The 14,451-nt window shown below is 35.4% G+C and overlaps 1 protein-coding gene across 1 annotated transcript; it reads left to right on the top strand.

Moving 5' to 3' along the window:
* The first annotated feature begins 8,158 nt into the window (after window positions 1-8,158).
* Window positions 8,159-12,910, top strand: LOC141283077 (lysine-specific demethylase 8). The gene is made up of 7 exons (XM_073816698.1): window positions 8,159-8,888; window positions 9,516-9,688; window positions 9,766-9,898; window positions 11,216-11,263; window positions 12,107-12,256; window positions 12,345-12,437; window positions 12,535-12,910. The coding sequence occupies exons 1-7, from the start codon at window positions 8,430-8,432 to the stop codon at window positions 12,697-12,699; spliced, it is 1,221 nt and encodes a 406-aa protein (XP_073672799.1). The 5' UTR covers window positions 8,159-8,429; the 3' UTR covers window positions 12,700-12,910.
* Window positions 12,911-14,451: the final 1,541 nt, after the last annotated feature.

Consider the following 14,451-nt stretch of genomic DNA (forward strand, 5'->3'; position numbering starts at 1 on the left):
CACAATTGCAAATGTGATAATGATTTTATAAAATGGTCCAATAGACAAGAAGTTAATATTAATTGACTTACAGGGGGCAGATTTTTTGAGCAATGTTGCTTGAGCATTTTCCCATGGAGAAAGGGCAACACATTTCTATTTGGATACTTTAGATTAGTCGTGGGACTTGTGTTTCACCTGGTTGCCCGCTGACGGCAACATTCCCCAATGTTGCCTGGGAACATTGCTCACAAAGTTGTCCCATCTATCATCACCTTTACATTTAAGCAAGTTCCTGTTTTTGCTTTATTTCGTCAACGAAGATAGTTTTAGTTTTAAACCAAGCCACAGCAGAACTGTTTTACATCTCTGAGCAACACACAATGCAGGTTGCTCTTTTGTGACTAACCTTCTCAGTTGGTCGTGGAAACACATAATTTGTCTACGCTTTTAGTTTTTTGCTACAACATTGAATTAATCAATGCATGTTGATGAACTTTTATCCTAGTTTTTATCATAGTTATCACATGATAACGAAAGTGGTTAACATTCAACCAGTACTTTTTCATCAGTAGGCTTAGTACTATTTGTGATTTGAATTTTGTGAACAGGAGTTCCTCTTTAGATTTTATAAGTCAGGCTTCGAAAGCTTTCGATTTCGCAATCTTGTCACGTTTTACAAGAAAAGATAATTGTCTGTTTTGCTTACATCTATACACCTTTCACTTTTTAATACTAAAACAAAAGATGGATTCATTGTTATTCTTAATTGAAAAGCACAACAACACTAAAACAGTAGGCTAAAATGACAAATTAGCTTACATATTATTTATTAACAAAAAACGAATGAGGCATGGCATACACCACATGCTGTATTATATACCGACTATTAAATTACAGAACATTTAGCAAACACAGAGGAATCAAATAAATGTAAAAACAAATATTTATGTCGCACCTTCGCACTCGTGCTCTACACATGAAGCGCTCGCACTGAAAGTGCCTCTTTTTACCTGATCAGTAAAATCTTACTCCTGCTGCAATGTGCCGAGGCTCTGCAATGCACGCTGTATGGAGCATACGCTCTGGAGCAGCACAGACCATGCACTTGAACAAATGCAACCACATTTGGTCACAGTCTAGAGCCCTGCAACAGTGTTTCGTTACTGAATAAATCAGCCATTTGACCGAATCAGTTGAATGAATGACTCACTCATGTAGTGATTTGCTGCCACCTGCGGGCAATTTTATATGTAAATTATATTTTCCCTTTTTTTTTTCATTTACAATCATTTAAAATATCACTAGGGTTGTTCCGATTCCGATACTAGTATCGGAAATGCCGCCGATACCACAAAAAAATCTAGCATCGGAATCGGCGAGTACTTGAACCCACGTACCGATCCGATACCATTTTCTTAAGATATAAGTTATTCCCGCTAGCAAATCAGAAGCCAGTTCTTCTTCGCGGCTTAGAATGCAAACAGTGTTGCCACAAGCAACCACTGTTTAGAGCAGCGAAGAAGAAATACAAATGTGCTAGCAGTTTGTCCGCTAAAACGGCAGCATGTCTCATATGTAGGGCTTTATGATTTCTGCGATGCGGAAAACACGGACGGAATCGCGGAATCCAGTCAAAATGGAATTTACAGTTTAACGCGGAACGTCACGGAATTTGTCAAAGTTTGATGCATTAATCAAAGGTAGTTCGTTACACTTAAATCAAATCGTGATATGGACTAATATTAAGCCGAAAACCGACTGTTTAAATATGAATTAATGCATGGTTCTGTGTTAATGAATTGTACAGGCGCGTGGTTTGTTTACTCCTTGTACTGAAGCGCGCGGGACACTTGCGGTAATATTAGGGCTCCAGACTGTGACCAATTTTTCTGCCAGTGTTACTAATTTTCGTGAGCGGTCACACTGGCGCGACCACCGCGTTGTTCAACTCATAAGCTCTGCCATTTCTGTCTCAGATGAGAAACATAAAATGGCACGCGAAACGAAAGTGAAACTAACACGACACGTTTGAGCTGCTCAGCGCTGACCTTTTATCAGCTTGGACTGCAATGCAAACAAACTTGCACAAACCCCGAACAGCTTTATTCGGGAGTCAACGTTGATTTTGCAACACTGTTACTGCTGCGAGATGCAGTGAGGAGCATTTGAAAATGCCGCACAATGAATAAGGTTGCTGCGAGATCTAGTGAGAATCTTTCAAATTCTGGCCAAAATTCTCTGTTATAAACAGGGCTGATGTACGTCAGAAAACCAGATTAGTAATACTAACTATATGAAAAAATATTACTGTCAAATGTATGTCATATAATAAAAATACTGTAGTTCACTGTATATATCACTGTATGTTTGTTTTATTAAGGAATAAGTCTGAAGCACACAATAAAATAATTTATTAGTATTATCTACAGCTGTATATACAATTACACACCCAGGTATCGGATTAGTACTCGGTATCGGCCGATACCCCGAGCCCAGGTATCGGAATCGGTATCGGGAAGGAAAAAAGGGTATCGGAACATCTCTAAATATCACTACTGAACATTTTGTTTTTAAAACATCGAAACACTATTTATGCATTTGTAACTGCAGGTAAAATGCATTCATGTCCTGCATTAAACACCCAATGTAAATGCATCTAAATGCCATTTTATATGCAGAATCTGTGCATTGCAAACACAAATTTTGTTGATACTGATTAAATTTGATTGGTAACAGCCCTATTTTGTCCTACTATTTACATTTATTGATTAAATGTAACAATTTGAAACAAAATATAATGCATACATTTAATTAGGTTAGCTTTATAAAAATAAAAATGCCACTAAAAGGTGAAACTTTTTTTTAACTAACTGGAAAAGTTCATTTCTGTTACTCCAGCAGAATATGAAGAATATCAAATGTTTTAAAACCAGCTGTCTATGACAACCCTAAACATGCCAAAAAACCAGCACAAAAACCCGCTCAACAAAATCTAATTTTGAAGTCGTGTAAATCCAACAGAAACAGTTATCGTTCACAAGTGTGGACACAAATATAGTTATATTTATAGTTATCGTTATCACTCTTGGTGTAAACAGGACTTAAATGTAAGAATTTGACACAAAAGATGATGCATACATTTAATTAGGTTAGCTTTATAAAGATAAAAATGCCACTAAAAGGTGAAAAAAAAAGTGTCAACTAATTGGAAAAGTTAATTTCTGTTACTCCGAATTTCAGAATAAGAGGAATATCAAAGGTTTTGCGATTCAGCCATCTATGGCAGCCCTAAACATGCCAAAATACCAGCACAAAAACATGCTCAGCTAAACCTAATTATCGTTATCGACAAAATTCCAGAAAATATCGAGATTATTTTTGTCATTATGGCACTCTCCTCCTTTCACTCATTCTCACGTGTCTACATCAGCCTGAGGTCAAAACGTGAGCAACGCCTTGTGCTGCAATCACATTCCAGCGGGTTTTCACTCATTGTTCGTAGCTGGTGAAATGATCTTCCCACCCACATATTAATTGCCAGCTGAAAAAAAAATGCTTTCACTTCTTCTTAAATCCTCCCTGTTCTAGCTTGTGCTTTTCTGAACAATATCAGAAACATTGCATTAATAGCACTTCTTGTATTTATTGCTCCTTTATGATAAATCGTTTATTGTATTCCTCATGTGTAAGTCACTTCAGACAAAAGTGTCTGCTACATATAAATGCAAATGAAAATTGTTCTGGGCACATAAATTGTCATCTAGCTGTACTGTATCCTAAAAAAAAAAATACTAGGAATGTCATTAAAGTCTGTTTAATTCACAAAATTATGCGGCAAGATTTACTAAATTCATATTTGTTCAACAAAAAGGAATTATTTTTGTTTTCATACATTACACACACACACACACACACACAAGATAACAAATGCAGTGTTCACCGCCATTAAAATCTCTTGTAAAACCACACGGTGCCCCCCTAAACACACTCCTTCACAGATCATCTAGCTGCGTAAACATCTGATTCTTCAACAGCTGCCTCTTTTCCACAGAGCAGTCTGCTCAATGGCCATGGGAGAAATCAAGGGTAAATTAAAAACCAAACAAAGGCTGTCATTTAGGTAACACGCAAAACAGATTACCGCATCAACGAGTGTCCTTCCCAATTCTAGCGGTCAATATTTGCTCCACATTACCTGCTCTAACTCTTCCGCAGCCACGCTTATCTAAAAGATACAGCTGTATTACATGTGCAGCGTCCAATCAAGTGGCCTAGTTTGTAAATAGGCATGTTGACTCAGCAGCAGAGGGTTATGAACACATCAGCAGAACACAGATAATCACTCTTTTCATTATATCATGCTGCAACCTTTTTTTTTTCCTTGGGAAATTTAAATATTTCTTGAGGCTTATGGTTTCTAGTGATGGGATTTATGGCTCTTTGAGGGGATCCGGATCTTGGCGATCCGTTCCTTTCAAAGAGCCGTTCAAAAGAACGGCTCTTTTGGCTCTTTTTAAATATTTAGTCAGTTTTAGGAAGCCAGTTTGGGGGCATCTCAGTTTATCCTGGAAATAATCACTGGGAGGAATTATGAGGTGAGATTTGTAGTCAAATAATTAAAACTCAGATATCACACACCAATATCTGAGTTTGAATTATTCTGAAATATTGATTATTACCTCATTTGTCATGTGTGGACTATATTCCATAGGGCTGCACAACATCCCTCTGCGCCTTAGACAGTGGCATCACTATTTTGGATTTACCTTTAGTACAAAGTGTGTTGCTGCGTCCCAATTCGCATACTTATACTATGCCCTTAAAGTATGTACTCTTTTTGTGAAGAAAAAGTACATACTTTTGAGTATGTAGCAGAAAAGTATGCAAGCTTTGGGACATACTACTTCGTCTGTTGCTTAGTTACCTAAATCCTGTCACTGTTTAAACTGCCCTGTCAGTTAATATCATCTACATTTCGTTTAATTTGATTTCCTACCGTATTAGAGAGAAATGAAGAGGAACATTCTTATACTAGTCTTTTATGCCGAGAACTTTGCTCGTGTTTACATAATGATGCATTTAAAAGTTAATGACCAAACCTGTCATTATAAAAGTTCATAATGTTGCTGCACATGAAATATACCATGGATAACATTATTTAAATATTATTTATTAGGTTACACATTGATTAGTTATCTCAAAAACCCCTTTCTCTACCTGTCCGTTGGTAGCGCGTATCCGCCATGTTTGTAGTTTTTTTAAACATTTTTTATGCGTGTTTGTAGTTCTAATCGGATCCTCGTTCACCGCGCAATGTGTTGTGGCCAATATTAGCCGTTAGAGTGTGCATTGATCCGCACTTCGAATTCTTAAGTTAAGTAGTAGACCATCCGGGAATAATTTGTGTGCATCTGTGTGAAACCAAAGTCCCTTTGGTGAAACACGCATAGGAAAAACGAACGACAGAAAGAACGGCTCCCCCCCAGCCGCGACTCGGCTCCCATCGTTCATGTTTATGAGCCGTTCAAAAGAATCGGTTCGTTCGCGAACGTCACAACTCTAATGGTTTCAGATCATTGTTTAGCCCTTCACAGTGCACCTCATGAAAGCATATTTGTAACTAGTAATGAATTATTTAGTAGCTTCTTGTATTTTACATAATACAACACAGGGTTAACAAAAGGTCATGCCTGTGATACCCATTTTACATATGGAAAACATGCCTCGGATAAATAAACAATAGTAGCCTACTTACAGAAAATACACAAAAGAACACATTGCATGTACTTGAAACAACCTTGGCTGTTAGGAGTTGCAATTAGGATTTGCCAAAATACTAAAAGTGACAATATAATTATATTTATCTGTCAATTCTCAATAATTATCATGCGAGAAAATCATTGTCTATTTACTGTCTAGATGCTAGGCCTACTGGAGCAGTAAACAATAAATGGCAAAGGTTTCCTCTTAATTTGAGGCAATAATGGGAGCTGTTTATTTATTGGTGTTTCAGAAGAGAAACAGATATTCTATATTACAAATTAACATTTATATCATCTAATAAATAAACTGTTTAGAAATTAAAGGTGTGCGATGTCAGCGATGTGAACGTTACAGAACTTCCGCCGTCGAAATAGACAGGCCAGTTTTTCGACGTCTTTCTTGGTCAAACTATCGTTCTTTTTTTACCTGTCAAGTACTTTTTGGTCTTATTTCCTCCGTGTTCCTGTTGCTTTTAGAAAGTTTTGTATAAGCCATCGTAGGAAGATGTGAAATTGTAAACATTTCGCACTCTCAATAATAAAAGCCGCACCAAGTTCATCGGCTGCGCTCTAAAACTTCCGTTTTCCCATATATGCAGTGTTGCCAGATTGGAAATGTCCAAGTATCGTACCAGAAGCTCAAAATTATCGTATATGGGAGAAAATTATCGTATTTGAGTCAAACGTTCAAAATAAAGATATTTATCTAGATGTTACAGCTATTTATCCTTTTCAGCACTCATGCTAAACTATCTTACCCGAGTCAAACGTTCAAAATACAGCTATTAATCTAGATGTTACAACTATTTATCCTTTTCAGCACTCATTTTCTATACTTTATTGTTAAACTAACAATCTCAGTTTTGAAAAAACTGACCTAAGTGCGACAGGAACGTTAACTTGTGCTCGTGAGAGAGAGCCATTCTCCACGATGATATTGGTTGAGAAGACGCAAGAACGGATGAAAGACATGCGTAACGCCACGTTCACGTCTCCTCACAATCATGCAGGTAGACGTAGGATCCACACAGCTAGATCTTTGAGAATAGAAGCTCTATAATTAAAACGACCATGGTGTCACAAAATTCTGAAATTATCGTACATTGTGGTATTATTGATCGTACATCGTACAGAGGTCAAAATTATGGTACAAATACGATAATTATCGTACGTCTGGCAACACTGCATATATGGGAAAATGATTGACGTGCGCCTTAAAAATCTTCTGATTGGCTAACAAAAAATCTGTCCGCTGTATTTTTTTAATAGTGAAAAAATTTTGAACAGTAAGATTTTTAATGTTTTAAATAAGTCTCTTCTGCTCACCAAGCCTCGATTTATTTGATCCAAAGTAGGTAAAGCAAAAATAGTAAAATTCTGAAATATTTTTACTATTTCAAATAACTGTTTTCTATTTGAATGTATTTTAAAATGTAATTTATTTCTGTGATCAAAGCTAAATTTTCATCATCATTACTCCAGTCTTCAGTGTCACATGATCCTTCGGAAATCATTCTAATATGCTGATTTGCTGTTCAAGAAACATTGATTATTATTATTAACAATATTTAAAACAGTTAATATTTTTTTCAGGATTCTTTGATAAATAGAAAGATCCAAATATCAGCATTTATCTGAAAATAAAAGCTTTTGTAACATTATACACTATAATTAAAAGCTCGGAGTCACAGCATAATTTTGTATTATTTATTTATTTTTTCGGAAAGAAATTACAGAAATTAATGCTTTTATTTAGCAGTTTTATTTTAGTTCTTCTAAACGTTCTATTCATCAAAGAAGAAACCTGAAAACAAAGCTGTTTTCAACATAATAATAATAATAACAATAATAATAATAAATTATTTTTGAGCAGCAAATTAGTATATTATTAGAATGATTTCTGAAGTATCATGTGACTGGAGTAATGACGCTAAAATTCAGCTTTTAAATCACAGGATTAAATTACATTTTAAAATATATACATATATATATTTAATTAAAAAACTGTTATTTTAAATAACGTTACTAACAATATTTAAAACGTGTGCCGTTTTTGCTGTACTTGGATCAAATAAATGCAGACTTGGTGAGCAGGAAAGACTTTATTTAAAAAACATTTTTTTTTAATCTTATTGTTCAAAAACTGACTGGTAGTGTATTTCAGCCTTTAACTTCTGAAAGTTAACTTTCAGAAAACATACAATAACGTTTAACATCAAATAAATGTAGCGGACACATATGAAAGATCCTTCTACTTCCGCATACAAATGTTTTCTAAAAACATTCTTTTATACTGTATGTACATCACTTACTAACCGCAATGAAATAACACTGACAAGGGAATTCGTTTCGGAGTGGAACGTTATTTATCTTCTATGTTTCCAACCGGACATTGAAACCAAGCACTATTTACATCTGCTTGCGTTAGTGCGTCTCGGTTTAATACTTGTATTTTTTTGTATATATATATATATCAGTAACACATTTCTTTCGTAAATGACGATAGTTGTTTACCAGTGTTTTTAAACGGTGTTTATTATTTAATATAACGTTTAATATAATACAAGCTCGGTGTATCAATACCATGAGCAGTAGTTGTGTCTCTCCCCAAGCAAGTAAACCATTTCTGTGTTCGCCTTTCATCAGAAAGCAATTCCAAGTGATCTACAAAAGTTTCTTCTGCTCATGGCTCCAATCTGGACTGATGTTCGAGCTGTTTTGCCCTCGACAGTATCTGAATTCCCTCTTCACTTTAGCGAAAAGATTGAGTTGAGTGTGTTGAAGGTTCTTGAGCTGGCCAGAGATCAGCTGTACAGTGCAGCAGATTGCTTAGCTTCTGCTGAAAAAGCTCAGGTCATTATTGATTACTCCTGGGAGAAGCTCAACACTGGGACATGGAGAGATGTGGACAAGGAGTGGAGGAGAGTTTACTCTTATGGCTGCTTATTCAAAGCCTTAAGTTTATGTCAAGGAGATCCATCTCAATACAATATCCAAGAGGCTATTAAAACATGTGACATGGGTTTGTTAATGGGAGCTGCCATCATGGACAACATTCTGCAAAGGCTTGTTGGTGTCTTAAGAATAAAACTAAAAACGAAGAGTCCATACAAAGCAGAGAGGAGTGAAGAAACCTGTTCAAAGGTGAAGTCATCTCTCATAAAAGCAAGAAATGTAAATATTTTTAAGCAGCTTTTATTTTTTATGTTTTCAGTCAAATTTTAATTAAGGAATTATTTGTGCAATTTTAATGTATATGTAGTTTTTATATTTCTATCTGTTTCTAATTTAACCTTCTTTTTTTGTTATTATTTTCTAACAAAAATCATTTATGAAATTATATAATGTCTTGGTATAATTATAAAATGTGTATAATTATAATAATTCCATAATTCTCAAATATTATTGCTATTTTTTGTAAAGAAAACCTAACATTTGATACAATTGTGTGGATTTATTTAATTAAAAAATATTTAAAATACATATTTAATTTTTAATTAAATAAAATATTAAATTATACATTTACAAATATATATTTTAAATTATATTATTATTATTATTTGAAATTATAAAACTTAATTTTTGTTTGTTGGAATTAGTGAAAATGTTGGCAGGGAAGTAGAATTTACTTTCATTGTATTTATTTATTTTTATTTAGGTTTTGTCCTATTTAACTTAATCATGTCATCCCACAGCTTAGAAAAATAGGACATGTCATCTAATAGCTCATTCAGCTGTACATTATTCACTTACAAAGCTTTCCTAAAACAGAAAATGAAACTGGACTGTGTCTCCGAGCCTGTAATAAACCCTGCACAAGCAGTGCCCAGGATCCATTGCCCATCCCTGGAGCGCTTCAGATCAGATTTCCTGGCTCCTCAGAAGCCTGTGATTATAGAGGGAATAACAGACCACTGGCCGGCCTTCACAGAGCATCCATGGAGGTACTGACAAGTATGCATTTTTAGATTTTATCTTCTGAAATATCTGTACACTAACAATACTGTACACTCTCTCTAAGCATAGACTACTTACGAAGCATCGCTGGCTGCCGGACGGTACCTATTGAAGTGGGATCCAAGTACACAGATGAAGAGTGGTCACAAAAGCTGATTACAGTGAATGACTTCATAGACCGCTACATTATAGGAACAGTAAGACTCATTTCAGTTTCATTTTATTGTAAGATACAGGTTTTTGCCTAGAAAAGCTGTAAACTATGGAAGCCCGTTTTCTGCCACTGAATTCTGACTTATTTTGTCATAATTTTTTTCTCAGAATTGTGATATATAAACTCACAATTGCGAGTTATAAAGTCAGAAATGCAAGACATAAACTGAAAATTCTGCAACTTTTTTTCTCACAATTGCAAGTTTACAACTCACAATTCTGACTTGTTTTCTCACAATTGCGTAATATAAGCTCACAATTGCAAAAAAAAAATTAAGTTAGAATTGCAAGATAAAACAATGGCATATCTTTTTTCCCTCACAAATGCGACTTTTTTCTTGCAATTGGGAGTTTAATACAAACTCGCAGTTGTGAGTTATAAAGTCAGAATTGCGAGATATGAACTCAAAATTGTTATAAAGTCAAAATCGTGATTATAAACTCGCAATTGCAAGTTGTAGTCAGAATGCTGAGATATTAACTGACAATTCTGCGACTTTTGTCTTAGAATTGCATGATATAAACTCACTATTGCGAGAAATGAAGTTAGAATTGGGAGATTTTAAATCTAACTCTTTTTTTCCTTGCAAAAGTTTTAATAATACTGACTTTTTTCTCGCAATTGTGAGTTTATATATCACAATTCTGACTTTTTCCTTAGACTTGTGTGACATAACCTCACAATTACGAGAAATAAAGTTAGAATTGGGAGATAAAACAATGGCAATTATTTTTTCCTCACAAATGTATCTTCACAATTTTGACTTTTTTTCTCACAATTGCAAGTTTATTTCTTTCATTTTTTTTCTCAGAATAGTGAGATATTAAGTAATAATTCTGTTTAATTGCAAGCTATAAAATCAGAATTGTGTGATACAAATTTTCATTTGTGAGTTATAAAGTCCTAATTTGACAATTCTGACGTTTTTCTTTTAATTGCGTGATATAAACTCACATTTGCAAGAAATAAAGTCAGAATTGTGAGATCATTTTTAAAAAATGCCATTCTGGCTTTTTTCTGCCAAATGCAAGCTTGTATCTCACAGTTCTGGCCTTTTTTTTTTTTACACGATTGTGAGTTTATATTTTGTAATTCGGACTTTTCTCAGAATTTGTTTATATCTCACAGTTCTGACTTTATAACTTGCATTTGCAAGTTTATATCTCACAATTCTGAGGAAAAAAGTCAGAATTGCAAGATAAAAAGTTGCAGTTACCTTTTCTTAAATTTTATGCAGTGGCAGAAACAGGCTTCCATATTAAATGTTCTATAATTGTTGTTCTTGGTTATTTTCTTACAGGCAGAGGATGGAGTGGGATATCTGGCTCAGCATCAGTTGTTTGATCAGGTCAGTTGTATTTCTTTTTGATGCTGCTAAAGGGCCAGAATCTACATGCTTTGGCTTTAAAGGAGTAGCTCACCATCAGGCCATTGAAGATGTAGTTTGTTTCTTTATTAGAAGAGATTGAGAAATTACATCACTTGCTCACCAATGGATCATCTGCAGTGAATGGGTGTCGTCAATATGAGAGTCCAAAAAACTGATAAAAAGATCACAATAATCCACACGACTCCAGACCATCTTGTAAAGTGAAAAGATGTGTGTTTGTAAATCCATAATTAAGATGTTTTTGCTTTTTAATCATTCGTAACCATTGCTTCTGGGTTAATAATAATGCCAATCCATAATAACACTTAATGTACTAGTTTCCTCTCATGTCAAAATCCACCGTTATATTTGTTTAAGACTGTTTTTCACTTGTAAACGGTGCTCGATCTATGCATATTTTCTGACCTGATTGAGACGTAATGACCTTTTCAATAAATAAATCAATATCATCAGATTGACTTTAGTACATTTGAATTACTTGCATTACTTATTGGATTACTGTGATAGTTTGTATCAGCTGTTTGGACTCTCATTCTGATGGCACATAACACAGGATCCATTGGTGAACCAGTGATGCAATGCTAATTTTCTCCAAATCTGTTCCAATGAAGAAATAAACTCGTCTACATCTTGGATGGCCTGAGGTTGAGAACTTATTTTTTTTTTAGCAAGTTTTCATTTAATTTCATAATTTCAGGTTGCACTATGGCAGTTTTCTTAGACTTGGAATTATACTAATGGATACTAGTGGCATCATGCAAAACCAATAGCAGTAACTTTGGCTGTTGTTCATCCTGATAGGTTCCAGAGCTGAAAGAAGATATTCGCATCCCAGACTATTGTTGTCTTGGAGAGGGAGATGAGGATGACATTACAATTAATGCCTGGTTTGGGCCTGGAGCGACTGTGTCTCCTCTCCATCAGGATCCTCAACAGAATTTCTTGGCTCAGGTAAACAAGAGACAAATGGTTCATTTGGCATTGAAAAAGCAAGGCTTTTGTTCCCCCTGTTTCATTGCATTCTGGTTTTGGATGTCAGGTGGTTGGAAGGAAATACATACGACTCTACAGCCCAGATGAAACAAAAAATCTCTATCCGCATCAATCGCAGCTACTGCACAACACCAGTCAGGTACAAGCCCTAATTTATGACAGCAGGTTTCTTGTTGTTAAAATGTTTTAAAATAATCACACATAGTCTAAGTTTGAGATTGTTTTACCACCACCAGGTGGAGGTGGAGAATCCAGACCTGGTGAAGTTCCCAGACTTCTCTAAAGCCTCATATCAGGAGTGTGTTCTCAAGCCCAGAGATGTCCTCTTCATCCCTCAACAGCATTGGCATTATGTGCGCTCTCTAGAGCTCAGCTTTTCCGTCAGTTTTTGGTGGTCCTGATTTGTACAGAATAAAACATAATGGCCAGTGTGTGTCGTCACGTTTTGTATTCTTTTTTGTACCAATGGAAAATTTGCTACCAGTTGTAGGCTGTGTAAGGTTTTCGAAATCATTAATTAAAGTGGGCTTGTAGCAATTAAACAATGTTATTACAGCTGTTTCGATTAAAGTGAAGTGTAAAAATTAATTAAAAGTGTCAGTTTGTGGAATTACATTTAGATTCACTCACACTGCATTAGATTTTGTGCAGCGTTGAGTCTTATAACCAATTAAACGCATTTCTGTTGAACTTAGGAACGCATTGGCCAATCAGAGGCACTTAGATTACTGGTAAGTGCATGCGCTCGTGAATTCCCTCATCATGAACAACACAATGCAGATACAATGTAAATAAAAGATTAGGGATGTAACGGTATTGTAAATACCGTCGTACCGCAATAGCAAATTTTTTCGATACTACCGTGGTCGCATGACTCGATAAAACGATAGGTCTTCTGAGAAAAGTTTGCTCAGGCGAATGGAGTGAACGGGAGATAGCGGGAACTACAATTCCCATCAGCCCAGGCGTGGCCATCATCCTTTGCGGTCTGTTGTCGCTACAGATCCAGTAAGATGCCGTTCACATGTCACGTCTTTTGCGCGCTCAAGTCCGTTATTTCAAATGTAGATGCGCGGTATGCGAGCGCATAATGGAAGCGACGCTTTCTTTCTATCCAAACCGCTCTGTAGCTTGCGCTCCCATGGCATCTGCCGTTGCTAAGCAACCATGACCTGCGCTCTCCACAGGCGCGACATGTGAACGGCCCTAATGCGGAAATGGCGGGTGCTGCTAGTAGCGGCGAAGGAAAAGAGATGGAAATGGTCGAACCTAAAGATGCCCAGAGATCCCAGCTTTTACCAGATAATACATGGTTTAATAATTTTTTGTTATTAAAATTGAAAAATTGAAGTTCCTGTTTCAAAGTTTACAGATATATGGCTAATTTGTATGCCATTGATATGTTCAGTGTTCATGTAAACTGTTTAATAAACACTTCTTGCACTTTTTTCGAGTCTCTTCACTAGTTTTGTTTTTCCTGTAAATGATTCAATAAATACCATACCGTGTCATTCATACCGAGGTATTACCGTACCGTGAAGTTTTGATACCGTTACATCCCTATAAAAGATTAATTTAATTTCGTAATTTCGCTTCAGTGATTATAACAGGAGTTTTTGCATAACTTGCGCTAGACTAGATTAATGTCATGGGCCAACATGTTTGTCTGTGAAAACGCAGACACAAAAACATTTTTATGTAGATTTCTATATCGATACTAATAATGATTATTACAATATTAAAAGCAATTATCTACAATAATGATTTTTGTCATAATATTGCAGCCCTATGAGCTCCTGTTTTTTTTATATGTAGGCCTATAATTTAGACCTACAATTTTAAGCTGTCTATTATTGACAAGTTTAAAGTAATTGGGTAAATTTAAGTATTTGACATTGAAGACAACATGTTATGGTGATTATGAAAACTGCTCTCACAAATGTAATATTGCCTCGCAAACATTGCTCCTTAATGGAAAAGTTACATTCTGACCTTGCTGTGTACACATATGTAGATACACTATATTGTCAAAGGTATTGGGACACCCCCTTCTAATAAACATGTTTGACTAATTTAGTCATTACCTTGGGTACAAATCCTAATGTTTATGCATATAACGATATTCTAGGGGATTGTGTTTTTCTAATTTTATA

This window comes from Garra rufa, chromosome 1 (assembly GCF_049309525.1).
Source record: "Garra rufa chromosome 1, GarRuf1.0, whole genome shotgun sequence".
Taxonomy (NCBI): Eukaryota; Metazoa; Chordata; class Actinopteri; order Cypriniformes; family Cyprinidae; genus Garra; species Garra rufa.

Bases quoted from the DNA above. Each gene is read 5' to 3' on its own strand.
- LOC141283077 (XM_073816698.1), top strand. From the start codon at position 8,430: ATGGCTCCAATCTGGACTGATGTTCGAGCTGTTTTGCCCTCGACAGTA. The intron at 8,889-9,515 runs GTGAAGTCATCT...TTCCTAAAACAG, and splicing joins GTGAAGAAACCTGTTCAAAG to AAAATGAAACTGGACTGTGT. The intron at 9,689-9,765 runs GTACTGACAAGT...ACTCTCTCTAAG, and splicing joins TTCACAGAGCATCCATGGAG to CATAGACTACTTACGAAGCA.